The sequence below is a fragment of the Cryphonectria parasitica genome (genome assembly GCF_011745365.1).
Source record: "Cryphonectria parasitica EP155 unplaced genomic scaffold M406scaffold_4, whole genome shotgun sequence".
Lineage (NCBI taxonomy): Eukaryota > Fungi > Ascomycota > Sordariomycetes > Diaporthales > Cryphonectriaceae > Cryphonectria > Cryphonectria parasitica.
The window spans coordinates 1,610,006-1,629,154 of record NW_024468912.1 but is presented as its reverse complement, the minus strand read 5'-3'; the positions used below and the strand labels follow the sequence as shown (position 1 = coordinate 1,629,154).

Genomic DNA, 19,149 nt, shown 5'->3' with positions numbered 1-19,149 from the left:
TGTCTCCATATTGATAGCCTTTTCTCACATAGTCAAAGTTGCTGATGTTCGTAATGACAGGTCGTTCTTGAGAAGGGCTCATTTTCTGACAAATGCATTTCTTTTCTCTTCATTCTGTCTAGCTTGCTGTTTTTCTCCGCCGTCACCCCCAATTTCCTTCCGTGTCTTGAACCTTCGCCCATCTTCTTCAGTTTTTTTCCCCTCGTCTTTTGACATGACACATTAAGAGTAGTGTGGCCGTACCTATCCACTTCTCCTCTTCACATGCACATGAAATTTCCTGTTTGACTAAGCATGCATTGGTAATAGCTAAATTGTAAATAATCATGGGACATGCGATGGCTGCAACTTGGCTGCTCCATTAGCTTTCAAGATTCTCAACCTCGGCCCCACCCATGTGTCCCCAAAAGAATTCCTATTTGTTCTGCATTAATTACTGTTCATTTTGCTGCCTGGATTATAATCTGCAGGTTGTATGCTAGGTGTGAGCGTTTCTGCCCAAAACCAACTGTTTCGTGACCCGCATGTTGGATATATGTAAATGCAGTCTTAATCGATGTTGGATCTTGAGATCTAGCGTTCTGGTTTCGTATGTTTCGTGACCTGTATGTTAGATGAGTTACGATATACTGAATTTCTCCAAATAAATTTCTCGAGTAAAATAAAAGGCATTTCTCTGTTTTGTTCAAGAACGATTCGATACATTTGTTCGCGATATCGTTATGGAATGAATCCCAGTACAGACATGCAATCCGACCTTAAACGCTTTGTCGATATAATCGATGATGAACATGAGACGCTAATATTTCAAGATATCCTCAATGAATCTCTTAATCCTGATGCTGAGAAGAAATCTGCGCTGGTGATCTGGCAATAATTGTGAACCTTGTCGATTGGCTGAGCAGTCCGAGTGAAGTTGCTGTCAAGCAGTGCATTCTCAAGAACAATGTAGCACAAAGCAGGCTTACATGCTGAGTGCTCTGATTATTAGTGAGATCATATAGGACTATGATCACTGAATCAAGATCATTGATAACTAGGCTGACATGGGCGCCTTTTTGCTTGCCTATCTAATAACTGCAAAAGCGACATTCAAGGTCTTGGAGCACAAGTTGGAGGGCTGGTGCGCGAAAAGGGTGCGGCGGGCAAGGAGCATTAAATGGATACGTCTTCAAACACGGTGGCGCCAAGCGTGCTGCTGTTAGCCTCACTGCTACTTATCTGCTAGCACCTCGTATTCTCACAATATGATTCACCGGTTATAAGCCACTCGACATGCAGGTTAGAAAGGGGCTAACACAAGGAACTTTGCCTGAAATCCAGCATTTTAGGCAATAGTAATGATAACAATGATATCCGACTTTCCCGGCTTGCGTGCAAAGCACAAGTTCCTCACTCTCCCAAAATATAAGAAATATGACTTATAAGTCCGCAGAGTTCAAGGTGTTCTGTCTTAGCGGGTAGCTAGAACAAAAGAAAACTACGTGGAATCCCTCATGCAAGCAGGGTTGGGTTGCATTGTCAACCTTACGCTTATTTCTCAACCTTGTCTGTCTTGAAAAACCCAGACTCGGCACGGGACGATCAATCGACAATATGAAACCGCAATCGGCCCCTGTGATGGCTTTTTGGCGGCGATGCGGCTCACGACCAGGGCCCACATCCTTGTGCCAAGAGGAAAATCAAACGTCAGCAGAAGCCACCACAGCAAGATTCTACTGCATTTTGGTCTGATGGCCTCATGAATGACCGCCCACGCCGTCTCTTCAGGGCCGTCTCACCTTCTCAGATGGCGTGGGCCCGAGGGCAAAGTCTGAGGGAAAAGCCGTCCCAAGGCGTGACAGCCGCCGCCCGGGAGCAGATACGCCCAGTGGATCTCAACTGACAGGTCTGACTTCGGGTGACACCACCATATCGTTCGTCCTATCCCCCAATATTCGTCATGTTCCTCTTCTTCTTTTCTTCTCTTTCGGACGGCTTTTCCTCTCTTTCTTTTACTCACGTCAGACGGGCAAGTGCTGTGCAACATTGTCAATCGTTACGGTTACTGTCGCGGTCCCACACCTTCCCTTCTCACCAATCTTCTTCTTGCATAGGCTGTGCCTAAATCTACTTTTTTTTTTTTTTTTTTTTACCTCTTCTTTTTCTTTTCATACGGTCTTTTCTGCAGTTGAACTGCCTCCAAAATTCTATAATATTCGGTATTGCTGTGGCAGGTCTGCACCACGACTGAACTCGATACTCCTTTCTACGAAATCAAGCAGAGCCTCCACAAAAGTTAGTTGAACAAAATGCGTATTCCTCTCGCCGCCGCTGCCACATTGAGGGTCTTCCTCCTCCTGTCGGCCGCATTCTTCTCGGCCAGCGTCTTGGCCTCACCCATGGACCCCAGCCAAGGCAGCATCAAGATCGTCTCGCGCCAGACGGCCGGCAGCCCGCTGTTCACAGAGCAAGCCTGCCAGCAGTACAGCCGCATCGCCAACCTATCGGTCATTGGCAGTAACTCGACGATGCGAACAACCTTCCTCGACGTCAGCCCCGCCGGCACACTCTCTAACTCGGCCATGCTCAATGAGGCCATCAAGAACCTCCCGATGCTGACAGCCGATGCCAAGCTCAACGAGGCCTGCGGCAACCTGACCACGGTCGCGACCACCGAGGCCGCCAACAACTTCACCAAGGGAATCGTTGCGCAATTCACCTTCACGGGCAACCATGCTTCGATTGTCAACGGTCCTGTCGTGGCTGGCGTGGTCATCATGTGTCTGGTTGTCATGCTGGGACCTATATCGGCTTTGTGAGCAGCGCTTTTGGGGCTATGTTACGAGTGGGGGTGTGAAGAGAGATGGAAGGAGGTGGGAATAGAGTACGACAGGAGAGGTTGCATGTGAGCCGGAAGAAGACCAGGGTAGCCGGACGCTGCTCAAGGTTGAATACTTGGTAAGGAGTTCGTGGCCGATGCTTTTTACTAGCACTACACTCCTTGAGGGTTGGGAGTGTGCTCTCTGTGGCAGACACCGACGTGAATCAAACAAATTTCTAATCCCAATGAATCACTGGCGAAGAACCATGATGAGATCTGTACATTAGAAACAAGGTTCACTCTGTTAAGAGAAAAATATCCCGTTCGAACCGCGCAGAATTTTTGAGTACGATGCTATATATTTCTCAGAGTACGGTAATGTATTGGTTGATCATGGCCAGTCATTGATTTTATTTCGACACTCCAAGGCCATGTTGATTCAATACTAGTTATGTTCTTTCATTTAATGAAGATCGTGGGCCTGGATCTGGTGGAACAAAACTTTTTACGCGCCTGAAACCTCTTGTTCCATGCTTTTCTTCTGTATTGTATTCATAAGTAATGCAAGCATCATGCGTGCCTTTCTGCATACATATTGTTGTTACAACTATTCGTTTCCTCGCGATTGCAATGGAGCCTCTAAAGGTGATGTCACAAGCCCTCCAAGCGATATTTGACAACACAAACTGGGAAGCCTCCTTGACGACGGCCATTATCTCCTGTGCTTGGATCTGCGGCAGCAAGCAATGGTCGAAAGGTAGTATGTGATTTCCATGCCTTTCAGAAAGCAACTGAAGTCGTTACCTATATTCTGTTATTGCTGATATTGGTCATCTCGTGAATCTTAGAGGCCCCGGTCTTCTTCTGTGACGACTCTCGTCCTGCTCATCCTCCAATCCCGCACACCTCTTTCTCTGACGTGGCTCTATAGCCCCGACCACGAGGTCCCCAGTCTCAACCTTCTCGTACACCAACATTGTCGCCTCGATGTCGCCGCGCACGGAAGCAGGTGGCGTGAACCGCTACCACTCTTCCTCCTCGTCCACAACGCGCTCCTTAGTCCTCTGCTCCTGTGCCTCTCTGGCACGTCCAGCCACAGCCTCCATATTCTCATATACATATCCATCAGTGCCGCTGTAACGCTTCGATGTCAAAAGTCTTGTTGGTGTGGAAGCGTGCTTTCCTGCCGTGGTAAGGGCTTAGAGCGTCATCTCAAACCGCCGTGAGAAGTGGTCAGTGGCCGAGACTCGCTCATGTTGACAAGGAGCAATTCTCGGACTGGTAGTAGAGACTTGCAGGGAGCAAAAGCGCGAATGACCAATAACAGGGCTCGATGAAGATGAAGCGTGCGAGTAGAAACATCCTGTTGAAAGCCATATCTCACGTCATACTCCACTTTCCAGCCAGTGTGAAACCAGCATCTTCATTCTTCTCATAGTTGTTACAAGACGAGGACGAAGGAAAGGGAGACGAGAAAGAAGCGTTGACGGAGGACGTATTGTAGGCAACAGGAGGACCGATAAGATTGACTATCATGGCCGGGCCCATCCAGAAAATGAGGAAATCCCGAATATCGCACCCCTGTATGGCCACGCCGGCGATGGCGCAGTGCGTCTTGAGGTCCTGTGATCGGAGCTGGTTCATGGTGGTTTTTGACTTCCATGACACTCTCGGCCACGGTTCCGCCAGGGCAATGTGAGACAGCGCTGGAGATGGTGCTATCCTCGGTGAGATCGTAGGTTGGTGGGTTGGTAGGCACCCAGGGTCGATAGCCGGCAACTGGGTAGGCATATTCCTAAGACGACTTGGACGATACAAAACTTGGCTGGGAGGTATAGCAGCCAGAAACTTTCGATACAGATGTCCCTTTCGACATTTGGTAGTATTCAAATTTCTGTAACGCCCCTCCCCCTTCCCGCCTGCTCCCAACCGCTGAAGGGAGAAACAGATGACCAAAGCCTCGATGTTACTGAATTTTCTGCAACATTGGGCAGAATGATCTGAGGGCCTTACTGTTTTAGCGGCCGTATTAGGTTTTGTAAAGTTGTCTGCCAAATGAAGAAGGCTTTTTCTCACCTCTGCCAGATGGATCAGTCTCGTGGCTCATTCGTCAGTGTCAATGAACTGAGGTTTTATTCCTGGCGGTGATCATGCGACTGTTTTTACTGGCACCACACTCTACATGATCGCCACCGCGCTTGCATGCAATTTGGTGACAGAGGCTGAGATGCGTTCCTCCAGTTAGTTGCTTTGTACAACAGATAAATGTCATGCATCAAACAGAACTTTACATGGCTTACGACACCACAACTACGACTGGATCTTGCGAAGCATTCCCTCGCAGCGGCAATGTCAAATTGCAGCTCAATTTGTAGTCCAATTTACTTACAGAATCGATAAGCCTCAAGAGACGAGTGAGCTTCTCAAAGATGTATGAATATGCTCCTGCAAAATAAGAAGCCGAACAGGTCTCGGCGTGTCTCAAATTGGGACCCAAATGATCACACATTGAGAATGGTGTGCAGGACCCGAATATTTGTGCATCCTAGCATACAAGTGATTACCCTGGCCCGCCGTCAGCACCGGCAATGGCTTTCCGAGAAATTTCGAGTGGCCCACTGGGCAAGTCTTGTTCGACAATGACCAGGATGTCTCCATTATACTTGTAGCCCCAAACATAAACCTGGAAATGCAAGAAAATGTTTAAAGCATACATAATCCGGCAGCGACGTTGAAATAAGCGACTGGCTGAGGTAAGCATTTATCTTCCCTTACCGTCCAACCCATCCCCCCCCCCCCCCTCTCCTCTCTTCTAATCGCGAGAGACGGAGCATTTCGGCCATGGAACAAGCAGCAAAGCGTAAAAGGCGGGGCAGATTACGACCGGATCAAATTTTATCTCTATGAGTAATCATGTAAATAAGAACAGCCTGTCGGGATAAGGAAAGAAAAAAGGCTTGTCCTTGAAGGTTCATGTGATGATGATGATGAGGGACATCCCAATTTCGGGAAATGGGGTTAGAGACTGCGAAGCTGACGACCACGCGCAAGATCCGCAGCGAAGGAGCGTAGGATTTCCGAAGCGTTGAGGTGGCAGCAAAGACAAGGGGACCGACGACAACACGCCTATCTGCAACAGATGCCTGTGGTACCGGGCCCTGCCCATCCCAATCTTGACATTGGCGGTCTGAAACGTCCGGGGTTTGTTCGTTGTTCAATGGAATCAAAATCCGAAGTCTGAGCGAGTAGCAGTCTGACACCGTACCGAGAGATGCACGGACAAACCCTTGGAGCTCCTCTGACCAGCACTTGCCCACGACCTTGGTTGTGAAAAGCGAGGTGAAGAGAAAGAGGGTTACTGCTGGTGCTGCTGCATGGAGGAACGCGCTCCCTCTTGAGATTCTAAATTACCTAACATCGAACCCTAATACTAGGAATGGCCCCGCGGACGCGTGTTTAAAATAAGCTTCCCGTGAACATTTGCCATTTGAGAGTGGCCCTTCAACACAATGAGGACGTGGGGCGTAAATTGGAACCTGCAAGCGCTGGCATAGCATGCACGCGCACAACAAGAGTGATTTCACTCGAGTTGATCGATCACACTTGAGAGAGAGGAGGCCGCCTGAAGGGGCGTCAGGGCCAGAGCCACGGCCCAGCATCAGCAGCCAATTCGCGGCAAGGAAAGACAGCGACAGGTGGACAATTACTGAACGTTGACGCTAGCGTGGGGTCGGAGGAAAGACATGCATCATGATCAGAGTTCAAACTTGCTGTTTTGGCTGTTTTGTTGGCTGCGAGTCGAACGGCGAGCGTGGCAATAGGGGTACGCACCCAACACAGCCCAGGAGGGCTGTGTCTGCAGCTAAAAATAATGCACCACGTTGCTACTTGGACGTTAGTAATAGTACTTACTGTTCTGCGTAATGCAGATGTGACAGTGCCACACAGGCACTAAACGGGTACTCTACATAGCAAGCACCAGCGGATGTCGGGGTCGCCCACTAGCACCGGTGAAAGCCGCTGGTGGAGCGACAGTGCGGGTACCTGCTGTTTTTGCTGGACCAGCTCCATTGCGCCAGTAAATCACAGGCGCAATGCCGCTGGGGCGCAGCTGAAACCAATGGGACCCCCCTGGACCCCAGTGATTCTCTAATGGACCCCCCCTGGCCCCATTCACCAGGACCCTGCATGCATCACATTCATCCCCCTTCTCTCAAAGTTCCGTTCCCTCAATGTTCCATTTCTTTGTTGCTGGAACTTAAATAGCGATCCCCCTTTTTCCCAATCCCTCCTTGCATTGCCAATAAAGAGATAAAGCACACGCACCTTGCATTCTCTGCACTTTCTTTCTGAGGCAACAGACAACAGCCCTTCCCGACATTCATTGAACGATTACGTCGATTCTCGTTGAACCAAATTTCACCCTTCCAAAAGAAACCCCAACCAAAATCCACCAAAAATGCCTGCTGAGTCGATGGAAATGCAGCCCAACATGGCCGCCCAGCCTCCTATGGCCACTGAGCAGCCTGTAAGCAAAGCCCAATTCCCACACTATCCACCGCCAATTGATCCGCATTACCGAGAAGAGAGGGAAAGAGGAGGTTCTCCCAGGCATCATCGTCTTGGCTTTGGTCTAGGCGTCTGCCTTGGCGATCGTGTCCAGAGCTTGGCACCCACAAGGCTTGGGTTGGCCCTGTCCTCTTCGAGCCTGGGGCACTGAGAGGTCCCCCTTTCCTGACTGGATGGATTCTCTTGTGCTCTCTCTCTCTCTCTCTGTGTGCCTCTTGGGGTTTGATGAGAAAAAAAGACGCCTGTACTGACCTGCCCTGCGTTTACAGAAGGCCGAGGAGCCCATGTCGATGTCCCTGCGTGGTGGTGGTTGCATCGAGGACGTGAGTCAAACAACTTTCCTTCCCCCCCCCCCCCCTCGGCTTCTCTTGAGAATGAGGAACGGGACAAGTCGTGACTGACGATATGATATCTTTGTGAACAGCTTTGCTGCTGCTGCTGTGCCGCCGAGGCATGTTGCTGCCTGGACTGCTTCCTCTGCGGCGAGGCTGCTGCCAACTAAACCCGGCTTACACGAATATGACCGTGACGAAAGAAGGGGCAGATGTTTTATTTTTCTCGAGACGAGACGCGACGGAAGATACTTTTTGATACCACTACCAATGCTATAAACAATATTTCTCTTTAAGAACAAAAAGGATTTAGACCGACCTAGAACCATTGGGAGCTTGAGCTCCCGTCTCTTACCATATTATTGCAGTGTCAACGTCGCTCTGAGGTGAACTCTAATCCGTGAAGCAAGGTGGAATGCAATATTATATATCATTATCAAAAGACATTAGGGTTTGATCATATAGGTCGAGGACATATACAGGGTATCATCTCCCATCAGAGGAACGCCAGCCTACTGCAACCAAGTCTGCAGGTTCAGGAGCACCCACGCAGTACACACCCAAGGCACCCACGGCATCCAGCTAGAGCCGCCACTGCCGCCAGCCACTGTCCTCCCGGCGCTGTTCGCCTGCTTCATCAGCTTCCCGACGTTGCCGATCGTGGCCGGCGAGATGGTGGTGTTGTGCCAGCTTCCGCTGGTGAAGTACGTGCTGTGCACGCCGAGGTCGACGACGCCGTCAATCTGCTCCTTGAGGCTGGCCATGGTCGCGTTGGGCGGGCCGACAAACTGGTGCACAATGATGACGGACTGGGGCAGGAAGGCCGAGTCATGGGGCAGGCCGTTGCCATTGGTCAGGGCGGTGTAGTCGAAAGGCACGTATGGCTCTGGACAGTCCGCCGTGACGCCCGAGGCGGCTGGGTTGGAGGTGTAGCACGTCTCCTTGGTGACGACGGCGCTGGCCATCTGGAAGAGCTGCGCCTCATAGGTGGCATTGGACACGGTGCCCACGTTGAGTACGACAGTGTACAGACCTCCTTGGTCATCCTGATCCGCCTTGGCAGCCTCGAAGGTGGCGTTGGCGTAGGTCAGCAGGTCGGCGTAGGTCGAATAGTTGCTGCTGGCGGCGCCAACCTCGTCGAACCACAGGCCGTGGATGCTGATGTTGACCGTCTCGCCCGCGGTCCACGTCGGTGCCGTCTCCCACTTGGACCACTCCGCGATGTCGGCACGCACATCAGCCGCGGCACGCGCGCCGTAGTCCGTCCAGACGTAGCCCAGGGTCTGGGCATTGTGCAGCTTGTTGATGGCCGCGAGGTGGGTGGTCCAGTCGCGGTTGCAGCCGTGCGGGATGTAGTTGGGGTCGGTTTGCACGTTGCAGTAGCCACCGTTGTACCCCGTCGGGTCGGACGTGTTGAGGGGTCCGCTGTTGGGATTGATGACCACGTAGAAGTGCAGGTGAGGGTTCGCCTGGATGGCGTCCACGGCCGCCTGCCAGTCTGGGTTCGTCCATGTCGAGTTGCCTGGGTAGACGTACAGCGGCACCATCACCTGGGTCCGTGCCAGGACTGTCGCCGCGAGGGCGGTGAGCCCCAGTAAGCCACGCATGCGGGATGATGCACGCAGTTTGGTCTTTGTCTAATAACCCCCTCCTCCTCTCCTCGGCCTGCCCACCTGCCCTGCGAATGAGCCCTCCTCGTCTCGCACAAGTGGCTGCCGCCTGGTGAGACTTGGATGCAAGCCTCCTGGTCCTTGCTCTTTTCGTTCGTTCTCCTCCTCTGTCACGCCTGTCAAGACCCAACCAATGCTCTTATAAGCCCTCGTTGTGCGAAGCATCGGGTGTGGCGGCGCACCTTGTCTCTTTCTCCCCCTGTGTAAACGACGTACGACTTGAGATGTTGGAGAAACGAATGGTTTCTTTGAGCGAGTGGCTTCGAAGCTCTGCTTCGGGGTGGCTGTTGAAGGGTCTACCGAATCATGCAGAAGACAGACCATCCATCAAAGCATAACAACCAGCAGCTAGGGAAGACGAGACTTAAAAGAGGAAACTTTTGACAGGGACTACCGAACGTCAATTCTTCCCTGCCCACCCCCACGGTACCTTCTTCCCCTCCCCACATCTGTAGGCTGACGCCCTGGATGCTTCGAAAAACAAAAAGGGGGTTCCTGCCTGTGTGAGCGGCGTCCACTAGTTCGGGCCCGCAGAGGGGAGAGAAAACTGGTGTCTGTCCAGAGCCTAGAACGCTTTGCGGAAAAGCGCTGTTAAGTGATTGTGACACTGCTAAACTGTCTGTGACTTGGCGCAGCCGCTAACCGATCTGGCATGCCTGCCTTGTGCCTGTGCTGTGTTTCGTGCCGAAGAAAGCGTGCAAGAGGGAAAGACACACCAGACACGGACCAAAGAGTTACGCTGGACTCTAACAAACAGCCTGGGACGATGACCACTCAATGGTGTCATGGTCGGATATGTCGGCGTGTGAGATGTCTCATACGGCAGAAACAAGAGCCAGCAAGGCACGGCCCGCGAAAAGGACGGTTTGAGGTACTGTAGAAAAGTAGAGTGGAAAAAGAAAAAAAGAAAACTTAAAGGAAAGCAGCGTTGCTTAATTCTGCAGCTGATAGTTTTCCTCTAGCTCATGCATGTTAGGCATGCTTGTTGCTGCTTTGGAAGGTCGAATCGTCTCCCTCTTTCTTCTACTTCTTTCTCTGTCCTGTATGTCCTCCTCTTCCTTCGTTGCTCATCAAATTGCAGTATGCCTCGGCAACGTCAATGTCAAGCCCAAGTCAACCAAACTTTCCCACAGCGCTTGCCCCAGGTCGGTCGTGTGCCTGCTGAGATTCGTACGCTTTTGGCACTCTTCGCGCCGTCCCATTACCAAATTTAGACGCGGCGCCAGAGCTTTCCCCCAAGCTGTCGGTATTAGCTCCCAACCCTTGTATGGCTATTGGCTTCTAGATTAGCACCGCCAAGTCGTTACGGTCAGCCAGACTTGACTTGACAACTTTGCACCTGTTCATCTTCTCAAAGTCGTCGTCCTCGTAGACCTTTCTCCACTGCATCGACTGTCCTCAAGATAGTAAAGCGCAACATCACGCGCTCAATCAACCCTTCGCAACATTTGTTCCTGCTCGGCTTTTCTCGGCTCGGTATAAACGTGGCTCTCGCCCTCCGACACGGGTACGGTACATGACTTGAACACCATAATAGTACCTGGGCGACCCGCTCCGCCCATGTCCAACGCTGCTGCTGCTAAGATATCGACCGTCTCTACATCTTTCTCACCATCGACACCGCCCAATTCAGCATTGTCCCGAGCAAGCAACAGCTTGCAGAAGAGAAAGAGGCAGCGTTCTGGTGAACTTAACATGAGTCTTACCTGCATGATGCTGGGTGAGCGCTACTGTGACGCCAGCATTTCGATATTGACACAATATGCTGCCCATTTCCTACCATTGATTGATGGTGGTTTTTTTGGTTTTTTTCTTCTTCTTTCTTTTAAAAAAAAAACCTTTGTCGTCCACGAAATTTGCACCTGGACACGCACTTTACATAACACGATATCGACACAAACCCAAGACTTCTCATTCGCAAGCCTTTCAAGAACGTCATGGCGATGCGGACCATCGACCGGAACGGCATCGGACTGGCGCTCCGCTCCCGCTGTGGGCTCCCGCGGATCAACCGTGCCAGATCCCATGTGGCTTATACCATATAAACAACCCGATCGCATGCCGTCTACTTGGAAACGTGGTCTAGGAAGGTTTCGCACCCAATTGGGAGACGTTGTCTCATTAAAGACTACTCCTTTTCCCACAGCTCTACTTTCATCATCGCCCCCTCCCTCTTCTCCTCTTAAGTCGCAAAGGCACCACCGCCATACCCAGCAGGCGGGTGCAGTCCGTCAGGCACTTCAATGATATTCTCATAGTAGTCCGGGTTCGTACTGCCCGCCCATTTCGCCTTGATGGCCGGCGACACCGTCCGCCCGCTCGGGCTCTCGATGTCCAGGTTCGGCGCTGGATACACGGGGTACGACGGCGCATCGTTCATGACGCCATCATAGCTCTGGTTCCAGAAGTACGAGTCGAACGGCCCGTAGGTCGCATTGTCCCACTCGCGCAGCGGGTCGCCCGTGAGCTCGGCGACCCAGGAGAAGACGTTGGCGCCCACGTCCCACCGGCCGAGCGTGTGGAGATCCCAGTTGGCCTCGACGGTGGCGATCTCCGAGTAGTGGTTGTAGTAGTTGCTGTCGGTGGTGCCGACGAGGCTCTCGGGGACGGCATCGCCCAGGAGGATGGCAAGCACGCGGTTCTGGATCGCGTACGTGGAGGTCTCGTCAAAGGTGACGAGCACGAGCGTGTTGTTCATGAAGCGAGTGTCGTTGAGCAGCGGGGTCAGGAAGTTGCGCGTCCAGGCGCCCGCCACGGTGACGGAGGTGTCGTGCCCGTCGTCCGTCATGTTGGGCGTGATGAACATCCACTGCGGCAGCGTCTCGTTCTCGAGGTCCTCGTAGAACAGCGTCAGGTTCTTCATGACCGCCAGGCGGTCGGCCTTGCCGGAGTTGCTGTTGTAGAGAACGGGAGGGTTGTGCTTTCGCACGTAGTCGTTGGCGCCCGTCTGCTGGTTTACCCACGCAGATCCCTCGAACCCGGAGTAGGGCATGTCCTCCTCATACTCACCCCACGAAATGTTCTTCTCCTCGAGCAGGTCGACGATGGACGAGATGTTGGCGTCCAGGAAGTTCAAGTCGTCGTTGTCCATGCCAAAGTAATCACCACCGTGCGAGGCGGCATAGTTGGGCTCGGACGGGTGCGTCAAACCGAAGTAGTTCTCAAGTGTGATGCCCTGCTGAGCGAGCCAGGCCAGATTTGCTAGAAGAGCATTCAATATATTGTCATGTCTACTTGGGACAGATCTCAAAAGAGAAAGCGAACGCTCTTGGGAGGGGGAGGGGCAGCAAGAAGGGGTTCTCTTACGGTCACCGATGGCCAGATCATAATCCGTGTTCTCGAGCCAGATGATGGCGATACGGTCGAAGGCCTTGCCCTTGACATAGGTCACAGGGCTGGACGTTTTGGCGGTGGCCTGCGCGGCGTACACATCCTGGGTGGAGGTGGCCGTATAGGTATAGTACTCTTGGGCGACGGCAGAGCCGGTGGCCACGGCCAGGAGGCTGAGAACCTGGGATCTCATGGCTGCTGGTGGGTGATGCCTGGCTAGAGCACGGGGTGAAGAGAAGTGACTGGCTGAGTGCTCGTCCACACACGCACACGAAACACACTGCGTGAGGCAATCTCGCAAAACCTCAGAAATTCAGGCTAGGACGTGGAGGAGGCCCTTTTTTATACTGATTTCATACCTGCCAAGAATAGGGTAGCATTAACCCATACAACCTCACCGAGGCTGGTGGGCCCCTTTCCTGCTGCACCTGCTGGGAAGGCATCGTGGCGCTGTTCAAGGGTCTAGGATGGCAGGATACTAAGTTCACAGAGAGGGGGTCCTGGGGGAGGGGGACAGCACGAGGACAATTTGGTTCGCTAGCAGGGCATCGAATGCAACCCCATCTACAAGGCCGGCCAATGCGAGCTGTTGAATAACAAACGATCCCGCACATAGGCTGAGAATTGCCATGCATGTGCGGCGGCGATTCGGCATCTTGCGGCGTACTATTACAGTAGGATGTACGTTGTAGAACGTTCTTCCCATGATCTGTCTCCCGATCGAGGCTTATCGGCGGTGTTTAGCGACCACGACTGGTTACTGATATCCATCTTGTCTGCCAGAGAGGCCATTTCATGCGTCCCTTCAGGGGCTCATGTGCTTCAAAGATTCGTACCCAAGATCATGAAGACTTCTTTCTCTTCAACCTCACCTCCCCAAGAAGGCCGGTCATGCATGCAGCAGAATGCTCTGTGCCATGGTCCGGAATGCGGCACACGAGAATGAAGATCCAGCCCAGCAGAAGTACAAATGGCGTCAAAATAAATTGGTGTCAGCAGCGGGGCATATCAGCTCTGCAAAGGTGGCCGAGAGGGGAAGGTGACAAGAACATTGCAGAGGTATTGCTTGCGGGCGGTCAATTTGGTGGCCTGTCTAGACCATAACACGTGGGTGGTGTTTCCCCCGCGGATTGGCACAATCCATCTATCAAGTCCTCGGGTTGCCGGATGGGGCCCCTGCAGCGATCGGCGTAATAGAGTCTAAGCGAACCCACCGTCAACTTCTCTGGTGGCTAAAATACTGAGAATTCCGTACACACGAGGTAACGTCACCGATTTAGCAGTGAACATACCATTCTTGAATCCAGGTTGGCAAACAAGAGGCAAATTAGCTTCTAAGATGCTAGTGGTCAGGTTTCAGCTGGTGTTGTCGGTCGATGATGCCGTTGTGAAATTAATTGTAAAGAAAAGTTGGGAGCGACTTTGCTGCAACGACCCAGTCGATGGCTCTCGGTAGGCTGGAATTGGCAGGCAACTTCCCCAGATCCAGTTCATCAATGTTCCCACTCGGCACCGAAGCTGCACATGTTGTACGGGAGTTAGAACTAAAATCTTGCCTACGTTTTCCAATCAGATATTGTGATACGAGAGCAGATTCTTTGTGTTAGCAAGTCCAAGTCATAAGAATATAAACTTAACAAGAAAAGTTATTCAAAATTCAGATCTCAGGTCGAGCAAGCCTCTGCTTAGGTAAGGACAAGGCACTGTAGTTAGGGTCCTTAAGCTGTGACCCATGCGCGCAGTACCTACGCGTCGCGTCTCGAGCAGCAAGCCCCACCACTTAATCCAGGAAGCAGCAGGCCTGTGGCGCGCGCCCTCACCGAGACCAGCGAGAACAGCTGCACAATTCCATCTCCCATTTCAATCACGACACTTTCTGGTGTTCCATTCACTGCACAGGCTTCAAAATGTCTGATTACGAGGACGAGATGGATGTTGACGTCCCCGCGCCATCCAAAGACATCACCTTCTCTTCCGACAACACTGCGAAGGGCAAACGGAGCGCTGCTAATCTGCCAGTCGAAGCAGAAGACAGCCTGCCATGGTGAGCATCTTCAGAGCTGCTGTTGACCCTTCAGGGCTGGTCAGAGTCTCAAAAAGTCAGCTGACCTCCATGCAGGGTCGAGAAATACCGTCCCGCAACTCTTGCGGACGTCTCGGGCCACCAAGACATCCTCGCAACCATCAACAAGTTCGTCGACTCCAACCGCCTCCCCCACCTCCTCCTCTACGGGCCCCCGGGCACAGGCAAAACCTCTACCATTCTCGCCCTGGCCCGCCGCATCTATGGGCCTGAGAACATGCGCCAGATGGTGCTCGAGCTGAATGCCTCCGACGACCGTGGCATCGACGTTGTGCGCGAGCAGATCAAGACCTTTGCCTCGACTAAACAGATCTTCAGCATGGGCGGCTTCGGTAGAGGAACTAGCGCCCTGGCTTCTTACAAGCTGATCATTCTCGACGAGGCGGACGCCATGACCAACGCTGCCCAGATGGCCCTGCGGCGCATCATGGAGAAGTACACAGCCAACACACGGTTCTGCATCATCGCCAACTATTCACACAAGCTGTCGCCGGCCCTGCTATCGCGGTGTACAAGGTTCAGATTCAGCCCCCTGAAGGAGGCGGACATACGCGTGCTGGTGGACAAGGTTATCGAGGAGGAGCAAGTCAAGATCCTGCCCGAGGCAACGGACGCGCTGGTGAAATTGAGCAAAGGCGATATGCGTCGAGCCCTGAATGTGCTGCAGGCATGTCATGCATCCAGTGAGTTCACCTCCCTGCCAGCATTCTTCTCCGACCAGGGAACTGACAAACACCCCAGGCACACCTTTGCAACCACGGGACGCGCCGAGGATACCAGACAAGGACATTGTACGAGAGACCGTCACCGTCGATACCATTTACAACTGCATCGCCGCGCCACCACCCGATGCCATCCAAGATATTGTACAGACACTTCTCAACACGAGCGACGTTACTTCTTGCCTGACAACGATTAATACCCTAAAGGTCGCACGAGGCCTCGCTCTCGCCGATATCATCACTGCCCTGTCCGAGGAAGTTGCGCAACTCAATGTGAAACCGGAGGTCATGATCACCTGGCTGGATGGTCTTGCAAACATCGAGCACAGAGTGGCCGGAGGTGGTTCAGAAAGCGTTCAGACAGGTGCCGTGGTTGGCGTTATGCGGAATGGCGTGGAGCTCATGGGTTGAGACATATGTTCTCAAGCAGAAAGAGAAGGCAACTGTTTACGGACAATTGAAATGGGAAGGAGAGGGCTTACAAATCTTGTGCTTGCATTTGATGGTAGGCGTTTTGGTAATGAGTGGAATTATGCACGATCACCCAACACTGTGGACTGGCTGACATTACATGGCCTCTTGCTTGCTCCCCAAAAGAATCAAAATCACAGCTAATCATACATCGATCTACTTTACATCTTGTCTATACTGTCTCACGATTCCCACACTCGATGAGCGGAGACAGCCTTCTCGCCCACTTTTCGACAATCTCATCCGAAGTAACATGATACCACTTATGACTCGGATCCCGCAGACCTGTATCCTCCTCCTTCCTAGCTCGCTGGTCCTCCTTGTCGAGTCGGTACAGTACATGCAGTGTACGAAAACTCGCCACATTCTCCCGAGCTGAACCGTCACCATTCCTACCGATGTACCCGGCCTTGAACAGGCCTAGCACCAGACACCACAGTTTCTCCCGTGCAGAGTCATAAAAGAGAGGTTTACAGCCTGGCTCTGCCCTCGTCGGCAATCTACCTCCAATGCGCGTGGCCTCGTTCGTTGCTCTGGGGATGGGATCACGGGGGGCGCGGATTCCCACGTCTGCCAGGGCGGCGACCATCTCCCGAGCCGTCTCGTCACTAAGCGACCGAATTGCCGAGAGCAGGTGGGTGGGCGGCTTGAACCGGGCGTGGAGCAGGATAGAGTACAGCCGGTGCAACTCGTCATTATGGATATAGAACATGGCCTCAAGCATCTGGCAGATGGGTGCTGGGAAGTGCCATGTCAGAATGGCCCAGAGAATACGCTGGTGGGTGCGGAGAGTCGTTGTTGGCGACATTGCTTTTCTAGCAAAAGTGGTCTTCTTGTGGAAGATTTGCTTTTGTATTTCCTTTCGACTTCCTGGGTACCAGTAGTCTTGTATCGTGTGGTTCTGCTTACTTTGGTAAAGTCCTGCCCTTGAGGCCGGTTTTCATGAGGATGGCGCTGGGGGGAAGAAGAGAGTGGGATAAGATAGGGGAGAGAAAAGAGAAAGAAAGAAAGAAAGGGAAAAAACGGAATATACCTGAAGAACGAGTTACCTGGGTGCTATATATCCTCTGGGAGTGGTCCTGGTGAATAGTGTTCAAAGTGCGTTGCGATATTTACAGATCAGTCTGCGTCGCACGGGGGATGTGGACTGACCGGCATCTACGTCTTGGCTGCATGATATTGTGATTGTACTGAGAGCCTGAGTGGGGGATTTCAGGTCAGAAGAATCTCTGATTTCCATGATTTTACGGTAAAAGACATCGTGAAGATAGCCTCCGCGGGAATCACTGGGTCACAGTGAGCAACGTTGCGCAAAAATTAAATCAAGAGAAAGTTGACATGGAAAAAGGATGTCGCAGCAAAACCTCAAGATGAACAGGCATCCATGTTTGCTCGTCGAAATAGACGCTGCTCCTCCATAAAATAACCTTGCTAGCGATGATGACCAAACTCCTAACGAGACAAACTCTTTTTACCCCGCTCCACAGCATGCTGACGTGCTGCGGAACTTCACGTCTGCACCAGGAACTCTCATAGCTGGGCAGAATCATTCATACGGCCACCGTCATGTCTCCTAGTGGGAACAGCGTTCCGAGCATCATCTCCACGCTCACAGCTCGCAGCAGGAACCCAGACGCGCTGCGCAGTATATTGCGACTGCGCTCCAAGGGCCTCATCCCTCAAACGAACAGGATCAGTGACCCAAGGTTCGACCCAGCTACCGTCCAACAAGACGCTCAGGAGACGCGCATCATCATTCACGCCAGATACCCTCGGCTCGTAGAGGACTTCTTGGCTCATAAGCGACAATATGGAAGTTCGGTCGAGAAAGAACTCTACGGCAGCCAAGACTGGACCTGGGAGAAGCAGGTGGCCCGGCTAGGTGAGCACAATACTTCTTCCTTTGTGCAGCCTCATCACCTTCTTTTTCATGGTTTTTTTTTTGCTTCGTGTAAAGGCCACAGCAACGATTGACATTTGACGACAGTGGATAAAAGACCTCTCGTGTTTATGTCCAGCCAGGACCACACAATGCTGCGCGACGGAAAGGCCCTTGGTCCTGCGGCAACGCAGTGGGACAAAGTAGGGACCGAAGCCGAGGCCACGAACAGCCATCTGAAGCTCGCCGAATACCTGAGTTATGACGAGATCATGCTGGGGTCTCTTCTGGGCGTCAGCTCGCCAAGCTATTTTATCAACACGGGGGGCCGTTACAATTCTGGAGTCGTCGGCAAGCCGGGCGAGTACGAAGACCGAGGTATCATCATGGGCCTTGTCGGCGCGCGTTTCGAGCGGGCAGACCACATGGACAGCACTTATATACAGCCGCCAGTTGCAAATCCGCGACAGCACCCCGATCTGGACTCCATTTTCCGTGCCTTCGTCGCTCCCAAGAGGAGAAGTGCTGGCCTTCCTGCAGAAGAACATGGAGCGTTCGATGTGGACATGTACAAGGCGCGCATGCGGATCACAATCGATATCCTGCTGCTCGAGGCCAACGCGCGTGCTGACGCAGCAGGCAAGAAGGCATATGTTTATGTTGTCGGGCTCGGTCTGGGCGTCTGGGCGGTTCGTGGAGTCGACCAGGCAGCTTATTTTGTGGAATCCTTCGTCGAGGCGCTGGGCGAGCTTCAGGGTCGGCTGACTTCTTTGGGCACGCTGGAGTTCGCATATATCGATCCTCCTGGTGCCACGCGAAAAGTGATAGAGGCTGCAGCAGCTCCTCTGTCCATCAACGTCATCTTCTCGCGCCGTGATCCAGCAGCTAAGTTGTCAGGGGAGGCGGCGAACCAGCTACTTGTGCTCAGCTACGCCTGGGATGGGAACTCGTTTCCTGGGAATGAGTACTGGACTGGGTCGCTGATTGCGAGTGGCGACCCGGCGGCTGCATGTATGAGCCAAATCTCGGAGCTGCATAACCCTATCATCAATCCTGATTTCCTGGACCGGATAGAAATCCTAGGAGCTGGGGCGCAGTAGACAGGCAGATTCGAGGAGGGAGACGAAAGTCAAAGAAGAACACTTCGCATCGATGTAATAATCAGGATAGACTCAGAGGATGGACATCTAGATACCTTAGATTTTTTGTATGCTATTAATCGAATGGTAGGCTCAAACATGAATGGTCACCGCGTTGGGATGTTATACCAAGTAAACAACCTTTTGCAAC

At 52.4% G+C, this 19,149-nt stretch overlaps 9 protein-coding genes across 9 annotated transcripts; 4 read left to right on the top strand and 5 right to left on the bottom strand.

The window, feature by feature from the left end:
• Positions 1-2,291: 2,291 nt before the first annotated feature.
• Positions 2,292-2,801, top strand: M406DRAFT_68128 (uncharacterized protein; the record flags this gene model as incomplete). Its single annotated transcript, XM_040925143.1, has 1 exon — positions 2,292-2,801. One exon carries the CDS (start codon positions 2,292-2,294, stop codon positions 2,799-2,801), a length of 510 nt encoding a protein of 169 aa, XP_040776669.1.
• A 1,024-nt stretch (positions 2,802-3,825) lies between these two features.
• Positions 3,826-5,312, bottom strand: M406DRAFT_68127 (uncharacterized protein; the record flags this gene model as incomplete). Its single annotated transcript, XM_040925142.1, has 3 exons — positions 3,826-3,961; positions 4,188-4,669; positions 5,193-5,312. The coding sequence occupies 3 exons, from the start codon at positions 5,310-5,312 to the stop codon at positions 3,826-3,828; spliced, it is 738 nt and encodes a 245-aa protein (XP_040776668.1).
• Positions 5,313-7,125: 1,813 nt separating this feature from the next.
• On the top strand, positions 7,126-8,083 carry M406DRAFT_356024 (uncharacterized protein). Its single transcript, XM_040923331.1, has 3 exons — positions 7,126-7,331; positions 7,642-7,695; positions 7,797-8,083. Exons 1-3 carry the CDS (start codon positions 7,263-7,265, stop codon positions 7,872-7,874), a joined length of 201 nt encoding a protein of 66 aa, XP_040776667.1. The 5' UTR covers positions 7,126-7,262; the 3' UTR covers positions 7,875-8,083.
• A 133-nt stretch (positions 8,084-8,216) lies between these two features.
• M406DRAFT_351120 (uncharacterized protein) lies at positions 8,217-9,691 on the bottom strand (the record flags this gene model as incomplete). Its single annotated transcript, XM_040922596.1, has 2 exons — positions 8,265-9,691; positions 8,217-8,231 (listed from the first exon to the last, which is right to left on the bottom strand). The coding sequence occupies exons 1-2, from the start codon at positions 9,309-9,311 to the stop codon at positions 8,217-8,219; spliced, it is 1,062 nt and encodes a 353-aa protein (XP_040776666.1). The 5' UTR covers positions 9,312-9,691.
• Positions 9,692-10,655: 964 nt separating this feature from the next.
• On the bottom strand, positions 10,656-11,035 carry M406DRAFT_68125 (uncharacterized protein; the record flags this gene model as incomplete). Its single annotated transcript, XM_040925141.1, has 2 exons — positions 10,656-10,766; positions 10,811-11,035. Coding segments are annotated over 2 exons (336 nt in total), but the record flags the coding sequence as incomplete, so codon positions are not given.
• A 433-nt stretch (positions 11,036-11,468) lies between these two features.
• On the bottom strand, positions 11,469-12,988 carry M406DRAFT_356022 (phosphoesterase-domain-containing protein). Its single transcript, XM_040923330.1, has 2 exons — positions 12,681-12,988; positions 11,469-12,575 (listed from the first exon to the last, which is right to left on the bottom strand). Exons 1-2 carry the CDS (start codon positions 12,895-12,897, stop codon positions 11,557-11,559), a joined length of 1,236 nt encoding a protein of 411 aa, XP_040776664.1. The 5' UTR covers positions 12,898-12,988; the 3' UTR covers positions 11,469-11,556.
• A 1,623-nt stretch (positions 12,989-14,611) lies between these two features.
• M406DRAFT_345974 (P-loop containing nucleoside triphosphate hydrolase protein) lies at positions 14,612-16,142 on the top strand (the record flags this gene model as incomplete). Its single annotated transcript, XM_040922133.1, has 3 exons — positions 14,612-14,748; positions 14,824-15,470; positions 15,529-16,142. 3 exons carry the CDS (start codon positions 14,612-14,614, stop codon positions 15,918-15,920), a joined length of 1,176 nt encoding a protein of 391 aa, XP_040776663.1. The 3' UTR covers positions 15,921-16,142.
• A 10-nt stretch (positions 16,143-16,152) lies between these two features.
• M406DRAFT_329581 (uncharacterized protein) lies at positions 16,153-16,788 on the bottom strand (the record flags this gene model as incomplete). The annotated part of the gene is made up of 2 exons (XM_040920442.1): positions 16,153-16,400; positions 16,485-16,788. 2 exons carry the CDS (start codon positions 16,786-16,788, stop codon positions 16,153-16,155), a joined length of 552 nt encoding a protein of 183 aa, XP_040776662.1.
• A 758-nt stretch (positions 16,789-17,546) lies between these two features.
• Positions 17,547-18,959, top strand: M406DRAFT_68121 (uncharacterized protein; the record flags this gene model as incomplete). The annotated part of the gene is made up of 2 exons (XM_040925140.1): positions 17,547-17,862; positions 17,968-18,959. 2 exons carry the CDS (start codon positions 17,547-17,549, stop codon positions 18,957-18,959), a joined length of 1,308 nt encoding a protein of 435 aa, XP_040776661.1.
• Positions 18,960-19,149: the final 190 nt, after the last annotated feature.